An 18684-nucleotide genomic window follows, 5' to 3' on the forward strand; every position below is an offset into this window, starting at 1 on the left:
AAGGGGGCGAGCGCTGGCCCCACTCCGCAGCCCGGGCTGATGGAAGCGATCCCCGCGTTACCGGGGCTCCACAGCCCGGGGCTGATGGAAGCGATCCCCGCCTTTCAGGGGCTCCACAGCCCGGGGCTGATGGAAGCGATCCCCGCCTTTCAGGGGCTCCACAGCCCGGGGCTGATGGAAGCGATCCCCGCCTTTCCGAGGCTCCATAGCCCGGGGCTGATGGAAGCGATCCCCGCCTTTCAGGGGCTCCACAGCCCGGGGCTGATGGAAGCGATCCCCGCCTTTCCGAGGCTCCACAGCCCGGGGCTGATGGAAGCGATCCCCGCCTTTCAGGGGCTCCATAGCCCGGGGCTGATGGAAGCGATCCCCGCCTTTCAGGGGCTCCACAGCCCGGGGCTGGTGGAAGCGATCCCCGCCTTTCAGGGGCTCCACAGCCCGGGGCTGGTGGAAGCGATCCCCGCCTTTCATGGGCTCCACAGCCCGGGCTGATGGAAGTGATCCCCGCGTTACCGGGGCTCCACAGCCCGGGGCTGATGGAAGCGATCCCCGCGTTACCGGGGCTCCACAGCCCGGGGCTGATGGAAGCGATCCCCGCGTTACCGGGGCTCCACAGCCCGGGGCTGATGGAAGCGATCCCCGCCTTTCCGAGGCTCCACAGCCCGGGGCTGATGGAAGCGATCCCCGCCTTTCCGAGGCTCCACAGCCCGGGGCTGATGGAAGCGATCCCCGCCTTTCCGAGGCTCCACAGCCACACCTGCTGGCTCGGCGGGCTCGGCACAGCACGCCTGAAACCCGGGAATTTTTAGGGAAATCACTCCGCACCAATGCTTAACGCTGTGTCACGCCGTGGTGCCCTCTCATGGTGTCAGGAAAATTGTCAACATTTTTAAATAGTCTTACTCCAAGTGCTGTCTGGAGGTTCTTGTAAAAACTTCTTTGTGGCCAAGCCAAGCATTAAACAAGCTAAAAACCAGAAATTATGTTTAAGCTCCAACAATCTGTTGGTGCTTCTTTATATATTAAAAGGTGATTGCATGGTATCTGCTTTTCGACTGGAGAGTTTTCTTTACTCACCCTCTGTCTGGTGGCAATAAAATTGTTTTTTTTCACTGTTCAGTGTGTGATTTCTTCACTCTGCAAAGGGCCCAATCTGGTGCTTTTCCATGATACAGTTATGCTTTTTGAGGAGCAGGCTCAGAAAAGTGAAGACTTGGCCACTGTCTTTGAGTCTACGCTAGGAGAACATCTAATCAATGTTTTGTGAAAGATCTTCTAGAACTTTATGGAAATACAGGCTTTGGGGAATCTTTTGGGACATTCTGGGACCTCCTCTGAGTGTCTCTCCTTTACTGCACACCCCCACACAAACCAAGGACAGTTTGCTCTAGAGGAGCAGTTTACCAATGTCTGCATTGTTATGGGCTGATATCTGTTCATATCATTAGATAATCCATAATTAACATCATCAGGTTATTAAGTCTTCTCATCTAGTGCTATTCAGTGTCTGTTCTCTACTTAAATTATCTCATATTTTTTTTGTCATTGCACCTACTTCAGTAACATCTGGGATGTCTGTGCCTTATTCTGTTGCTGTGTAATCTAGTTCACAGTTTTTGGCTCATCATTTTGAATAGGTACAGTGGGTGGGTGGAAGGTGAGTTATTATTTTAGCTCCTAGTTCTAGGGTAGGTAAGGGCCCCAGAGTTTTATCTAAATTATACTGGAGAAATTATTCCCTCTAGGAGGACTCTGCTGGCTGAGGACTGTCCCAAAATACTCTTCTAATTTTCTAGATAGAGGTTATGAATGGACTGTCAGGTAGCTGAGGCTGTTTCACCTCTCTTTAGCTAGTCCTTGTGTCTTTTATTTTCAAATGGCATTTACATGTGCTGCCCTACCCTTTATGTTTCTGTGAATGTGATTCACACTCATGAACAGAGCCTGAAGTTCTTAGAGTCGTGCAGTTTTTCAGCATGGAGTAGGAAATTAGACACATAAGATCATCAACTTAAAAGTTCTGGGCAGCCAGGAAAATGCAGCATCTCTGACTACAGAGTCTCCATCCGACGTGCAGGATCTTCTCCGAGTGTGTCAGGAGATACAATGAGTTTTCAGCCCAGCTCAGGTGGGTTCAGACTCCCTGCCAGCAGTGTTTCCAGAGCTGATTTTACTTTATCCACCTCCATATGTTCCTCTTCTGTATACCTGAGGGATATTGCCCAACTTTAGGTCAGTCTAGAGCTTCTTAAACGAAAGGGCCCACATGAGAAAGGCAGGATCCCTAACTTCCATAAACAGCTTGGAACATCTGATTAAATAGTTTAATTATTGCCTAATTTGAGTAATATAAAGCATTCTCTGAGAACCTCTGCTTCTCTTCCTTGGCTGTTTGGATGAAAAACAGATGCTTCCAACATAAACAAATAAATCTGATGTCTGAAATGGATGGACTAATACCCCTCTCAAGCTGGAGGAAGGGACCAACTTCCTGCATCATGTCCTCATTCTGAAAGAACACCCTCCATTTCTATTTAGCTTCCAGCTACCACAGCTGGATGGTGGTGGCCACTTCTGAAGGGGGGCTCTTTAGAATCCCTTTATGCTGTCTCTGTGGGATTCATCTTACATGGAAAAGAAACCCAAACAAGCACACGAAGAGAAAATAAAATGAATCCTCCTGAAAGCTCTAAAATGTTTGTGAAGGATTTTGAAGGGTTACAAAGACTTCTGGGGAATCTAAGTAGCCTAATGGATAAATTGCTTTCCTTTCTCTCCAAAGCTCCATTTAATTTTAAGTGTTAGTTGTTTTAACTCAATACCTTCTGAAAATGTATCTGTAACACTAAGTCAATCCATCATCAACAAAATCAATGACTCTGGAGATTTTAACACAAATCTCTGTCAGAGATTTGGAAGGACAGAACAAGAGAGAGAAGGAGTAACCCCTTCTGTAACTGAGCCACGGGAGGAAAACTTGGCCTCTGGTCTTTCCTTTTCCCTGTCCCCTAGAAATGAATGAGATCCTTCATTCCTCTGCAGCAACTGCATTTTCTATTGCAATAGAAAGAATGAGTCAGAAGAGGCTGCTGCTGGTGAAAGCTTCACTGGGCTGTCTCCAACAGAGTGCTTCATCCTTTTTGTTTGAGTTTTCATGGTGTTAATCAGTTATTAAAAATGTCTGCTATCACCACAAGCATTCTGGATTTCTAAAAATCTTTTTGCTTGTCATTTATTCTAAGACTTAATGAACAAGCTCTCTTTGTGGAAGAAGACATTTTAGGTATGCTCTTAAAAATGAAATAGAGCAAGCTAGTAAAAAAGAAAATGCATCTCAATTAGATTATTCTTCCTCCATCTGTTCTCTCAGATCTTTTTATGGCAGGAAATTGCCTATTGGATTTTTGATTTTGCTTAATGGAAATAGAAAAATTTAAATCCATTCCCGTTCCCACTGACATCAGAGGAAGCAAAATTCAGTGTCTGAACACAACACTTTTTTTTTTAATCATTAGTGCCTGCAACTGCATCTCAGTGAATATAGTAATTATAACATCAGTGAATTTAAATTAACTGAAATACTTGGAAAACTGTGGACTGGCACTTACACTTCTGAATCTCCTTGGCATTTCTGAAAATCCCAAATTGTCTAATTAGCAATTTCTGATATGCCACATTCTTCCTGTGTGGACAACCCAATTAAACCCTGTGAATTCCCCATATGACTTTGGGACAACAGACAGTAACTGGATGGGATTTCTAATAAGAAGTGGGGTTTCTAATAGAAAATAGCATTTCAGTAAAGCAGTGAGCTGGGGAAACCTTTTCTTTGCATTTTTTAGGATGCTGGACTTCAGAATACCATCCCTGAAAATCCTGGTCTCCATAAAAACCTCCAAGTTCTTTTTGGAAGTATCCAGCTGCTCGACAAACAGGACATTATGAACAGACAATAAATCAGCTGGGTAAAAGAGATATAAAGATTGTATACCGTATTCTTTTTTTGTGAGGATTGGTAAAATACATTCCAAATCTCTCATCAAAAAGCCTACTGTCTTCAAAACTGAAATGAATCCAAATATCCAACACTGTTGTGCTCCTCCCTGTGCTTCCTCTCAGAGAAGAATCCTTCCTTCTGACTCATTCTGCTCTATAAACTGGATCTGAGGTTTGAGACTAAGGGAATTATCCTGGCTTGTTATTTACCTTCATGTTTACAGTTCAGCACTGCCAGAATAACTGCTGCAGGTACTATTGTTATAATTATTACTAATAATATTAATAATAATAATCAATATCTAAAGCATGAGTGATACCATGACTTACCACAGGAGTTCTCTCTCCTCTCCACAATTCCAAACCTCTACAGAATTCCATAATAGTAGGTGGACAGTAACAGAATTTTATGCAGCATAAAGTCTTTAGTGGAAATTAAGCACACACTTGGAAAAACTTCCAAGTTACCACCTTGTTAATCGTGTGTGCTATATCTCCAAAGTTCCAGACTGTTGCTCCCTCACTTTTCCAGCCTTTTCTCTTACATTACTCCATAGAAAGAGCACTTGCCACTGATCATCCAGGGGCTCAGTGCCAGCACTGATGGACCTTTTTGATATGGACAATATGGAAAACCATCTGCAGGGCAAACAGGCACAGGTTACCTGGGAATAACACAGATTACCATCTTCTACAGGTTTATAAAACAACTCTGCTGTTTGGTTTATATATTTATCAGTGCTATTTTTAAAGATGAACTTTGCACTGCTTTGACTGAATCTGGAACCAGAATATAATGGTAACTCTGACCTTAAATCTAGGCACATTACCTGTCACCATTTCAATTTAGCTTTTATTTTCCTTTCGCTAATGTGGCTCCGTATCCAGAAGTTCATGTGCAGAAAACTGCTTTTTCTATACAGCTGAATGAGAGATGCCATCCCCCTCCAAAAAACCCCATACATTTATTTTTTATATCCAGGGTCTCTTGAAATCAGCTAAGGAGCCCTGTACCATTGTGTAAGCACATAATCTGTGTAAACATCACCAGGGGCAGCTCATGTTCAAGCAAAACCTAAATCAGAAAGTTTAGTAATTCTACTTTGTGTTAACAAAATATTCTCAGATGAAATCATGGTGTATAACAAAGGAAAGGAAAAAAATAAGAACCCAACAAAACCCATCAAAACCAAACAATACAGTTTAATAAGAAGCAGATTCTGTTTGTTTTAAAAGTGCTCAAGGCATGAAAGCATGGACTGAAAAAATCCTCCTGCTACATCAGAACTGACTCTGAGGCACAGAGTGCCCTCATTTCCCAAAGTCATCAATGTCCTGATCCCACTGCAATTAGCAGCTGCTAATGTAGGTGATGAGCAAAAGGGAGCAGGATTTTGGCACAGTACAGTACAGATTTTGGCACAGTACCCAACCCATCAGCAGCAGGACAAACCAGAAGTGATTAAAAGACAGAAGACAGAGTGAAGGAGAAGGACAAGGTGGGAATGCCAAGCACTGAACACTTTTGGCTCTTGTGAATTTCAGAGAAGGGTTGGAATTCTCTGGAGCAGCACTGCTGCTACCCAAGCCCTCCTTCAATCACTCAGTCCAATGCTCCAGTTGTGCAGGTAATTTCATACTGGTTGGAAGCCTTAACCTACAAAACTAATCCTTGTGCTTAATAAATTGATATCTGTATGATAAATCACAGCAGTGAAGAAAAGGTGTGCTCTACAAGCAATAACATTTTATTTATGATTAATCTTTCCATGAGCTCTTTCAGGATTGTTGTGAAGGTACTCAATTGCTTGTTCTAACTGGAAAAGGTATTTTTAAGTCCTTTGTTATCCAATTCATGGAAATAACACTGGAGCTCATCTAGAATTGTATGATTGATAAGTTCCAACACTAAATGAAGTATTTTCTTTCTGCTTAAATGCATTAATCAGGTTAACAATATCCTTATGATGAAATCATTGTTGGTTAAAGAAGAAAAACACTTTCTCCCATGGCTTTTTATTTCAGTTCATAGAGACTTCCTCTAAAACGCTCACAACAAAAACTGTAATTTGCTTAACTAAAGACTGTCATTAATTTGAAAACATGCTAAAAGTCTTTGTTTCTGCTCCCTCAGCCTTTCTCCAATATTCAAACACATTTACTACATTACTTTTCATGGTACATTTTCAGGCTCTGAACCAATACGGCAGCACCAGGAATACAGCAAAGAAAGGAGCAGCTCCTTTCATCAGCTTAAAAATATCCTCTTGAATGTGTTTTATTTACACTAATAAATCATAGATAAGAACTCCTATATTAAAAGAATCACAGTAAAAATATACTTTTTCACACTGAGATCCATTTACCATTTAATTTGCACATTACCAGCTGCTGATAATTCGAAGCAGTTTTAGGGTAACTGCAAAGCTGGTTTTAACTCAATATAGGAGTATGTTATTTTAATTACACACACCACCCCTCCCCCCTTTTTTTTTAAATTGAGGGCTACACTCTCACTGGTGCCAGGTCTCCTTAGTGCTACCAAGAGCCAGGACATCAGTCTGTTTTTAGAGGGAACTTCAAGGAAGCTGAGGAACCCATATGGCAAAATGTGCCATTATCCCTAATTAAAAATTGATAAGAACTAAATTTTTAAAACATCCAGTTACTGCAAAGAGTGGAAATGGGATGGATATAAAGTACAGAAGTAAGAATCCAAATAAGAAAGAATCTAAATTTATACCCTTGCAATCTGACCACAAGTTATTGTTTCAGTACTTTGCACAATTCAGTTAAAGCACAGTGAGCTGGTGCGTGTGGCAAGGAGAAAACCCAACCTGACCCACGTCCAGACTGAAATTCTCATGGGCTTTTCACAGGCAGAGGACTGAACTCAAACTGAGCTTTTAGGGGAAATCCCTATCACAGTGCTGAAATATCTTTGCGAGGAAATGCTTGTGGATAATCCCGGTGGTGTCTGGGGATGGCCCAGCCCCGGTGCAGCAAACACACCGCCCCTGCCGTGGCCAATGTGTGCTGGGAGCTCGGGGAGGAACTGGAGCCCGGTGATGCAACCCACAGCTGGCACAGGGGAGCCTGGGGCACAGGGCAACACATTACTTTCTGTTCTAGACCACAGATTGTGTAAGGATGTTTTCCAAGTGTTTGAAGCACTGTTACAGTGGATAGCTTTAATGGTCGCACAGAAAAGAAACCTCTCCAGAAACCAAATGACAAAGTTAGTGTTGAAATTGTTGTTTCCACTCATCTCTGGAAGTCAGTGGGTTACAAGTACCTGATAAATTGAAAACATTTGAACTAAAATGCCCATAGTGACATTATAATGGCAGTGATGCATTTAAGTTCATTAAGCAAGGAAGTACTGGAAATAATTATCAGCAGATATTGAAGTGGATATTTAGTGCAGATTTCATTTTGAGACATATTAAATCACCTTTGCAAGGCCAGAGCCCATTTTTTATTGTTAGTTGGGACTGATTTTTTTTTAAAGTAGCTTGGGATATATTAATTTTAAAACATATATGTGCCATGCAATCAACAAAACAGAAATTGCACCTAGTTCTTCAGAGGAGAAAAAAAAAAGCACTTTTAAGTTATTATTAAAACTACCAGCTACACATGGTACCGCCAGGTAGGATTAAAATATTCCATTAGATAACATCAATACACTGTTCCCTGGTGGTGTCAGAGAAGAAATATTGTCCCTGATGAGATACTGCTGAAAAAGTTCCCAAGCCAGGTGGAAATACCAAAGGGTTTCAGACTCAACTCCAGCTTGGTGCTGCTGTTCGGTTTTTGTTTATTTCCCTGCACAGGCTGAGGGTGACTTGGGCTTCAAAGGGCAGAGAGCTGCCCTGGGGACAGGGGATGCCCTGTCTGGGCTCTGAAGCAGTGCCTGCTAATTCTGAACTAATTAAAGTTGTTAAGTGACCTTCATTTTGTGTACAGGTCCAAGCCTGCATTGGTTTTTACAGATTGCTTTCTGCCTTCCACGTTAACAGGAGCAAAATAAAAGCTGGATAAAAGTAAAGGAGCAGTGGAATAAAAAATGGAAACGTGTGTGGTGGGAGGAGGAGGAGAGTCCGGAGGAGAGGATTGCTTGCCAGGAGCCTTTCCTCACTAGTGTGGGGAATAATGTTTTAGTGGCTGGGGTATTATAGTTTCCTATTGCCAAGCCTTTTGGGAAAGCTTGCTCCCCTGCAGTACCAGGCTTTGTGTGAATTCCTCACTTTTGGCATCTGACTATTTTCACTAAGGTGGGACATTGGATTAAAGTGGTCTGAGTAAATCTTTGCAGAGCTGAATCCCATCCCGTGTGAAATGCAAATTCCTCTTCTAAGTGACCCAGTCAGTGGTGCTGCTGCAGCAGGGCTGGCACTAGCTTGGTGAAAAAGCAGCACTGAGCTTTGTGCTGTTAAACCCTGGGCTGGTGCTCTTCCACCACCGGGATGGCTGGAGGCAAAGGGAATGGGCAGGGGTGCAGACAGTGTTTATTTCTGTCATTTCATTATGAGTCCCATGATGTTTTGACCTCCTTAAAATCATCTGAAAGAAAAGCAGAGAGGCACATGTAACCACACAAATCCAAGTTCAGGGATAACTTCCAAGACTGCCTGTAAGAACTGGGTCATGACTTCAAAGAGACCTGCTATGTCTGTTGGAGTAATGGGATTTTTAAAAAGGGCTAAGAGCCAGGACATCAGGTCTGTATTTAGAGGGAACTTAAAGAAATGCTGAGAGACCCATATGGCAAAATAGACCATTATCCCTAATTAAAAATTGATAAGAACTAAATTTTCAAGACATCCAGTTATTGCAAATAGTGGGAGCGGGCTGAATACACAGCACAGAAGTAAGAATCTAAACGTACAACCTTGTAATCTGACCTCGAGTAATTGTTTGTGCACTTTGCAGAAGTTCAGCTTAATCACAGTGAGCTGGTGTGCCTGGCAAGGAGAAAACCCCGCCTGACCCAGGCGCGGGCTGAAACGCTCCGAGAACCCGGGCAGCGCTGAGCCGGGCCGGGCCGGGCAGTGCCGGGCTCTCCCGGGCCCTGTCCCGACCGGCAGTGCCGGGCTCTCCCGGACCCTGTCCCAGACCCTGTCCCGCCGGCAATCCCCGAGCCATTCCCAGACCCTGTCCCGGACGGCAGTCCCAGCTCTGTCCTGGACCCTGTCCCGCCCGACAGTCCCGGGGTGCGGCAGTCCCGGCTCCCTCCCGGACACTTTCCCGGGCCCTGTCCCGCCCGGCAATCCCCGAGCCATTCCCGGACCCTGTCCCGCCCGGCAGTCCCAGCTCTGTCCTGGACCCTGTCCCGCCCGACAGTCCCGGAGTGCGGCAGTCCGGCTCTCTCCCGGAGCCGTTCCCGGGCCCTGTCCCGCCCGGCAGTCCCGGAGCCGTTCCCGGGCCCTGTCCCGCCCGGTCTCTCCCGGACACTTTCCCGGGCCCTGTCCCGCCCGGCACTCCCGGTCTCTCCCGCTGCCTCTCCCCAAACTCCGCCGAGTGCGGAGCCGCCTCCCCCCCCACCCCCCCCGCGCGGTGCGATGGTGCAGTCCCGCCCCCCCCCCCCGCTGGCGCAGTGGTGCGGCCGGCGCCGGCCCCGCCCCGCGCGCGGAGCCGCCATTGCGGGTTGTTTGTGCGGGCGCGCAGCGAGCGCGGGCGGGAGGCGGCGCCGCGGCTCCGCCATGTCCACCCCGGCGCGCCGCCGCCTGATGCGCGACTTCAAGAGGTGAGCGGGGCCCGCAGCCCGCCGCTGCCCCGCGCCTTAGCGCCGGGCCCGGGGCTGGCACCGAGCCCCCCGGGCAGGGGAGCGGCAGTGCCGGGGGGAGCGGGGTCCGTGCCGGGGGAGCGCGGGGTCCCGCCGGCTTTGTTCGAGCCGCTTCGCCCGGGCGCCGACGGCTGGGGGCGTGTGAGGACAGGAGTTGGAGCGGTGGCTGCGGGGCCGGGAGCGCCCGCGGGGCCACGGGGCGCCGGGCTGGCGGGGGCTGCCGGCCGGGCCAGGGCCGTGCCCCTGCCGTGCCCGTGCCGCCCGGCCCGCAGCCCCGAGAGCGGCCGGAACCCGCAGGCTCCGGTTTGGGATAGCTCCGGCGGAATTCAGAAGTGTTCAGGCTTGTTGGGGCGGAGGGTCTCTCTGAAAGTAAGTTTGTTGTGATAGAGTTAGCGGACGCTGCGTTTGTGTGTAATAGGAACCGAAATGCCCTTTAATGTTTTTATGCACAATCATGTGATACTGTGTTTAAAGTTTGCAGTCGTGAAGAATCTTGTGTAATATACGCGAACTGCTAAAGGAGCAGTTATTAGTTGCACTCTTTTAAGTGCTAATGACTGAACCACTGACTCTGGAATAAATTATTTCCAGTCTGACACGTAAACACACTTAGAACAGAGTGTGGAAAAGGGTGGGAGGTTTCCTTGTAGGATGTACAGTAAGAGTTCTCCAGACTGGGTCGCTCAGGAGTAGCTGGAGGTGAGTCAGCTTTGATAGTGTCTCTTTTTTTAGCATGGCTATGTTATATCAGGCCCTGAAAACACATCAGTAAACACTTGACGTGTATTGTAGTTGCTTTACGTGGCTGCACGTAAAGCAACAGCGACAAAAGCCTGATTCGTGAATCTAGAAGCAGGAGGAGGTTTTTGGGAAGTGGAGCCCTCCCCTGCTGTTGAGTGAGTGTTGGTGTTTGTTAAGTGGGTGTTGCTTGATTCCTGTTCAAATCAAAACAGGATATTCAGACTTTTTATTGTATTTGCTTACACAGATGAACCAGTGATTTTTTTTTCAGGCTGACTACCTCAATTCTTCAAAATTGCAATCAGATGTGGGTTTTATGCCTTTATCTTCCTACAAGGACTGGTTTAATAATTTTGAAGTTATGGCTGGAGAGAAGACTATAAAGCTGTGGAAAAATATAACCAAGTAGACAATGTAAATCAAGTCCATTTGTCATAGCAACTTTGATATTCCAAAACTTATGTAACTTTTTCATGTCAGTTTTTGTTTTACTCTGCTCTTTTGTGGTGCAAGTTAAGTATTTGTTTCTTATGTTACTTGTACTTCATAATGAAAAACCAGACGGTGTGCTGTGAACTCTGATTCACTTTGCTTTTGCATACTGTGATTGTCAGGAGCACTCAAGAGAGAAGAGTTCAGCAGATTTCTTACCTCCTCTAATTTGTTTGAATAAACCAAAAGAAATAAAAGGTTATTTATATCCTTTGCTGATAAAAAGGGAATACTCAAACCACATTTTCCCTGCTGTTTAAGGTTTTCAGGATTAGTCCTATTTGCAGTCCTTGCCAGATCCTGTCTGTAGTTAGACCCTGTGACAAGTAGGGTGCACACATGCTTTGAAGTTGATCTAAAAACCAAAGTCATCTCCCAGATGCATTTGTCAGGCTAATGCTCAGGCACTGCTGTTGGCCTGCAGCCTGGCTGTCACGTAGGAAGAAGTCCTGTTCCTGCTTTCCCTGACCAAAATAGTAGGTGGTTTATGCTGTTGATACTCAGCTGTCTGGACTGTGTGTGCTCAAAGAGCAGAGATGTAAACACAGAGTTTAAAGGGGCTCTGAGCTGCTCTGTGGGGTCTTGGACAGTCTTGGACAACACATGGTGTTACCCCAGGCTGAGGCAGTGCAAGTGCAGGGAGGATTTCCTGGCTGCTGCTGACAGCTCTCAGTAAATCTGCCTTTGCATATGGCATTTAGCTAGAATTTGTCCTTTGGTCTGCAGAGCTCTTTTTGTAGTGACTTGTTTATAAGTATGCTGTGATATTATCAAACCTCATGGTAACACTCAAGAGTTGTTTGTGACACAAGGGCAGTCACTGTATTTTCCTTATTCTTGCCTAACTCTGGAGGTAAAACAGGTGAGGGGAGTAGGAACTGTCACCGAGGGGATTTGAGCAGGTGGATTGATTAGGGCCTGCTGGTGTACATTTGTCAGGGTCTTGTAATCCTTAATATGGGTCAGTGATGGGCAGAGGGGGGCATTTGGATCCTGTCCTTTGGCTGCAGTACATATTTCTGGTTCAAGTTTGTGGAGCTTTCAGTGAGTAACATGCTTTTCCCTAGTCCAGAGGATTAAGGAACTAAAAATAATTGAAACTGTTCCCGTAATTGCTTTAGAGATAAACACATTTGTGGGGCTGGTAAGAGGGAGTAGCAGCACACCAGTTTCCCCTTTGCTCCCTTTTGAAGCAATCAGCTTGTCAATCAAAATAGGCTTATACCAAATTTAGCCACTTATCATGCATGGATCTGGGTATGCAGGAAAAGCTCCTCTGATGGTCCCTTGCCTTGAGTCCCAGCAAGAATGCTCTGTGTGTGTGTGTGTGTGTGTGTGCCACTGCCTGAATTTCAGCCCTTGCTTGTGGCTGCAGCTTGTTCTCCTCTTCACTGTGGCAGCCAGCAGCAATTGCTCTCTCATAGTTCACAGTGTAGCACCATAAATCCCAGCTGTCCATGGTGCTATAAGTTATTCTTACAGTTAATCCTTTGCTCCCTGAACACTTAATCAGACCTCTTGTGCCCTTGTGTCTCAGTGAAAAACATGAGAAAATCTTGATGTGCATTGCCTTGTAGGTCTGTCTTAGAGAGCGTTGGTCATCTGCATGTAATGCTTTGTGTATTCTCTGATCTGGAATGAGAAATAGTTATAAAATGTGGATATTACTGGTAAATTATATCTGCAGATGGAAGTATTTTATTTATATGACTTGTCATTCTATGTTTGTAATTCTTAGATTGCAAGAAGACCCTCCTGTGGGTGTCAGTGGTGCACCATCTGAGAATAACATAATGCAATGGAATGCAGTTATATTTGGGTAAGAGTTTTTGGTCACTATGAAATTCAGTATTAGAGGGCTAAATATGACAACCTGATGTTTGTTTTTACAGTTACTCTTGTATTTCGTGTATGTAAAGTTAGTAAACTTTAAAAAATGGCCAAGGTAAAAATCTCTTTTCACAGATAACGGGGAACAGTTAGGAAGGAAAAAAATTAAATTTTTTTTGAATAAAGCTTGCATGTGGCTTAATAAATAGGTTATACTGTGTTATGAAAAAAGCAGAATTTCTCCTTAAAGTACATAAGTGCCACATATTGTCAGCCATTAAATCCAGATGTATTAGTGATTGTATTGAATCCTAGAAGGACAAGGTACAGGATCTGTCTGGGAAGCTGCATTACATATCCTGTGGAAGAGGACGTGCCTTAGTATCCTTTCATCAAACTGAAGTGTGCTTGCTAATAATCTGCTCATTTGTTCCAAACTAGTCACCTAAAGGCATATGTGTTGTTTGGGATGATGATAAAGTTGATATCCCAAATAACAGGTAACTATGGGACATGTCTTACCTATAGCAAAGCTCTCAGAGGTTACCTGTGGATGCTTCTCTAATAATTTAAATTACTGCTTCTGCCATATCTTGGAGAGGATGAGAAGGAAGATGCACATTTATTGTGCCTGTGTGGAAGTAGATAATGATCACTTTTAACTGGAGTTTCTTTTTAAAACCTTGCAGGCCAGAAGGGACACCTTTTGAAGATGGTAAGTTGCTGACTTTTGTATCCTTTGTCATTCTAATAAATGTTAACAGTACTAACATTGTTCTGCTTTTGAAAAATAATAGATGCTATCTGTGTATAATTTGAAACAAACCAAGTAAGTGAAGCACTGAGGGCTATAAAAATATGTATCTTGATCTAAGCAGTGTCTCATCATGCTGGCTCATGGTTGATTAGAAAGCTACGAAGCAATGCTTCTATCAAGGCTTTTTCATTCATACCCACAAGAGCTTTTAGCAGGGCTTATTGGCCTGACACTGCCAGGTGTGTTTGCACATCTCTTTAGCTGAGCTCAACAAGAGATTTTCTCGTTTCATCTTTTGGCATGTTTGATTCATCAGTGCTCTCCTAATGAAGAACAGGTGAAAAACCTTGAGGTGTTCTCAATATAGAACTCAGTGAGGTTGAGGGAATCCCAGATTTGTACATAAACATGAAAGCTAGTGTGTAATGACCCTCCCTCAGGCATATGAGGAATAATGAGTTTAATAATTATAGTATTATTGCAGTAATTGGCAGCAGATGGGTTTTTCTCTGTGTTGGGTTGGAGGAATTACAGTAAATTATTCACTGATCCATAACAAAGGTTTTCAGTGAATCGGTTGTGAGCTCCAAAGACTGAGATCGCTGATTATGAAATTCCAGTGTTTCTTTGCTGGCACCACAATGCCTTCTTAATGAAACGCCTTAAAGTCACCCGAGTCCATGGACCCAGCATGCCTGGGTCATGGAAAAGTGGGATAATGTTGGATAAAGCTGGCTTTGCCATGTATGCAGTGAGTCTCCAAGCTCCTACCCAACCACTACTGCTGGGTTTGTTACTCTAAGCAGTAATTCCATAGTTCCAATATCACTTGAAATACATGAAAAGCAATCAGATTCAGAGTTGTTTTTTTAGATAATGGTGAGGAGGAATGCTGGTAATGGAGCACATAAATTAATTTGTTGTCTATGTTCCTGGATATGTTCTTTTCTTGTTAATTATCTGATTTTATTTATCTTTGTTTCGACAGGTACTTTTAAACTAGTAATAGAATTTTCCGAAGAATATCCAAATAAGCCTCCAACTGTTAGGTTTTTATCAAAAATGTTCCACCCAAATGGTGAGTAAACCATCTTTATTTGGCTGTAATACTCATTAAATATTACAGTGTGGTCATGCATTCTCTGAAGCTCCAGAATGCTTAATCTCTCTTCACTGCCATCTCCTAAGTAGATGTCTAGGACAGCAGCTGTTTGATGAAAAATTGAGAGTTATGATGCTATTAAGAAGCAGCTATCTGCCTCTTACTAATCAATATGTAGCCTCAGTAGCAAAGCCTGTGAGTATTTTCAGCAGCAGCACTTAGGTTGGTTTAAAGAGGCAGTTCTGGCTGCAGATTCGTGCCCCCTTCCATTTAACAGCAGCCGTGTCTGTGCAGCCACAGCATGAGCTGCAGGGAACTGCTGGAGCCAGGTGTTAATTATTCCTGCCAGGTGAGGTTTCACCCAAGTCCCTGCTTTCATCTGGTGCTCTGTGCCCTCCAGGACCAGCACAGGGAAGAAAATGAGGATGCTCAGTCGTAGAGGAGGCGTCTGACCCCATCTCAGTGATGAGGGCAGCTATGAGAGTGCACTGTGCTGCTTTCCCCAGCACTGATAGGTTTTGCTGAGTGCAGGAAAAAACCTGCCTGCTGTTTCTCTGTAGTATACCTCACATACTGTGCAGGCCAGTTTGTCTCTGCCACAAGGTCTGTAATTTCTTGGGAACAAGCTGGAAGATGAGGGTGTAGAAGTTTGAGTACTGAGTCTCAGGTTCATGTGAACTCCATAAGACTGATAGGTATACAGACAGAAGTAGGATTTCAAGCACTTTTCCATATTTTCTACTGTCTGCCTTGGTGAGACTCATAGTGAGTGTAGAGTGTGTGAAAATGGGGCAGGAGCTGCCCCTACTTGTGGTGTGATGGTGTGAGGTGCAGTGAAGGCCTTGCTACTCTCTTGGAGGCTCTCCACTCTGACAGTGTGGTTCAGTCACACTGGAGGAGCAGGACACCAAGTCTGCCCCTTCCTGTGCTAATGCCATAATCTTCAGACATTCCTTCTTTCCCTCTTAGGTGTTCTGTTAATTTCAGTAATAAATCTTCAAAGTATGTGTCAAGCCACAGAAGATGGTGAGACAAACTGCTGTTCTCTTTCCTAAAGCATTAATCTCAGCACAGACTGAATTGGAACAATAACTCTGCCCTGAGCAGTGCCATAAATCTGACAGTTTCTAAGTGATACCTGTGTTGTATTTACAGTGTATGCAGATGGCAGCATATGTTTAGATATTCTTCAGAATCGCTGGAGTCCAACATATGATGTTTCATCTATTTTAACTTCAATTCAGGTAACTTTGCATCTGTTTTACCAAATAATTATATGTTATTTTTGGTCTCTATTCCAGAAGTCACAGCTCAGTGATGAGGATAGCCAGGTGTCTGTATCAAGGGGAGCTTCAAATCCTTATGAGCTAAGCCGTATTTTTAGATCAAATAAAGACAAAAATGCTACATAATCACCAATTCCGAGATACAAAACTGTCATAGTGTATTTTTGCACAGGAAAGCAGTTACTGGTTTGTGTTCATTTTTAACTGTTTTTACTCGGGATGTCAGATGCAGAAAATTGCCTCATGTTTGAAACATTTAACTTTACTGTGAAGCCCTCAAAGGGACAATATTGCTGAAACACACTACTTGGAATAAGTAAAACTGACCTGGCACAGTGGAAATGCACGATTCCTTTGCTCCTGTGTGATTGTTCTAATTATTCAAGAGTGATGTTTTGTAGGAGACGTCTTAGCCCCTCTTTAGTCCTGAATGACAGTATAATGTAATTACCAAATAGTCATTTAGCTCCATAGTGCTGACTAGCACAAACTGTCTCTGTTTGGTTTGTGAAGCTACAAGTGTGTGCAGCACTGATGCTTAGGCAGGGTGTAATTTGTGGGTCAGTAATATAATTAGGGGTGCCTAACCATGAATTTAACTAGGGTTTTTAACTGGGCCATTCTGAGTTGTGTCTGCCTCTGAAACACATTTGACTTGAAAGTAAATTGATTTTTTTTTCTTGATTTACATATGTTGGTTTGTCTCACATTATATTTTCCCGTTTTTCCAGTCTCTGCTTGATGAACCCAATCCAAACAGTCCAGCAAACAGTCAGGCAGCACAACTTTACCAGGAGAACAAACGTGAATATGAGAAAAGAGTTTCAGCTATTGTCGAACAAAGTTGGAATGATTCGTAACAGCTGCTGTGTTACTCTCCATCCTCATAATCATTATGTACAATTTAACTCTCAATAGAAAGGCTACCAGAAATTTCAAGTGCCACAGTTCTATGAATTTGCATAAAAACTCATTTGCAAACAAAATTAAGCCCTCCAGTTTAGGGGAAGCTAAAAGCTTGTGTATCTCAATTAACGTCCTTTTTATTGCATGGTAAGAACTAAGTTATTGCTACATAAATTTGTAATATATCCTGTTTGTATTTTTTTTCCAAGTGTATAATGTTGGTGTGGAGTTTTCATGACAGAATATACACATTTTGTAAATCTGTACTTTTTCAAATATTGAATGCCTTATTTTTGAATTCTTTAGATTTTTAAATTGGAGAAAAGCACTTAAAAAAAGTTTTTATATATGAATATTTCATGTAAAACTGTTAAATACATAACCTTAGTGCAAGACATTCTGCTCTCACTCTATCTTTTTCCAAGGGCTCATTTTTTTTGTCCATGCCGTTGATACCCTGCACTTTACAAACAGAAAAGTTAATCCACAATGCAACTGTCTTCATGGCATGACTTTGCTTCTGCACCACAGCTTGACTTGATTCCGTGTGTCCTCAGTTGTATGAGGAAGAGGCATTTTGGTAGCTGCCAATTACAAATGGGGAAACAGATGTAACTGTTTTGCTGAGTCCCACCTTATACCAGCAGCAGAGTTGCAAACATAACCTGGATGACCAGGCTTGATGAGAACATATTATAATAAGTTTTATTTTTCTGAAATATTGTATTTTACAAACCTGAAAATGTTGTCATCTAAATCTGTCCTATATTCACATAGTGGTACTGTAATATAGTTTTGAATATCTTCTAATAATTAAAGAGGTTTCCCATTAGTTTCCTTTGGGGGTAGGGAAAAAATTAATCACCAACAAAAGAAAAAGTGTCTGCAGATTTAATGGAGTTATTCTTTAAAGCTGGACTGTGTACTGTGTGGTCAGGTCTCGTGTTTGTATCACAGAGGCTCCACATATTTTTAAATTGACAGTTTAAAGAACTTTGGCTTTGTTTTTCTAAGTGTTGATGTGGTGGTAATTTCTTACTGTATTCTGTAAACCAGGCTAGCTGACTGCAGTGAAGAATTAAGCCCTTTTTTTCTTCCAGCATTAAAATTGTAACACCTTTTCATAATTCCAGCCAGCATTATATATATTTTAAACTCCCCAAATCCCATACCGAAATACAGCTCAGTGGTGCCTAAAAAGCAATGGAAATCGATTTCACCTAGAAAAGAAAGTTGTTTATTTACAGCAGTCATTACTAGAAGTTATTCTCAATGCACTGAAACAAATAATATCAATTTACACCTCGCACATGCTCGTAAAGGTCTGTGGCTTCTAGGAGCAGCACTCAGGTGTAGAAATGGCACTCAGAATACTGTCCAACCAGACTCTGATAGTAGCTTGTGGAGTAAAACTGCTGTGCCCTGGATAAGCATTAGTGTACAAAGGCTCAGAAAATATCAATGCTGTATACTAACTTTGCTCTCATTAAGTCAGTTTGCTTTCCTTGAATTGCTGAATTTATGTTTAAGAATTTTTCAATCTATGTCTGATTAATAACAGAAACTCCAAGGGATCCAATTTTCTTTTGGTTGTGGTGAAGTTACAGTAACACTGGCAAAGTGGTGCTACGTGGCTTAAAACATCACTGCAAAGTTTTTTGTTCATAAATATAACATGGAAAAGCTTCCCCCTTCTAAGAATTAATCTAAACTTTGATTTTTTTTTTTTAATTTGCCTCCTCTTTTTTGTTCCTTTGACGTGTGCATGAGATGAGATTTGCTGTTCATT

The 18684-nt window shown here is 43.3% G+C and overlaps 1 protein-coding gene across 1 annotated transcript; it reads left to right on the forward strand.

The window, feature by feature from the left end:
• The first annotated feature begins 9605 nt into the window (after positions 1–9605).
• UBE2B (ubiquitin conjugating enzyme E2 B) lies at positions 9606–17908 on the forward strand. The gene is made up of 6 exons (XM_084215509.1): positions 9606–9742; positions 12753–12833; positions 13534–13559; positions 14590–14679; positions 15859–15947; positions 16721–17908. Exons 1-6 carry the CDS (start codon positions 9699–9701, stop codon positions 16847–16849), a joined length of 459 nt encoding a protein of 152 aa, XP_084071635.1. The 5' UTR covers positions 9606–9698; the 3' UTR covers positions 16850–17908.
• The last annotated feature ends 776 nt before the right edge of the window (positions 17909–18684 follow it).

This window comes from Fringilla coelebs (assembly GCF_963513975.1).
Source record: "Fringilla coelebs genome assembly, chromosome: 15".
Taxonomy (NCBI): Eukaryota; Metazoa; Chordata; class Aves; order Passeriformes; family Fringillidae; genus Fringilla; species Fringilla coelebs.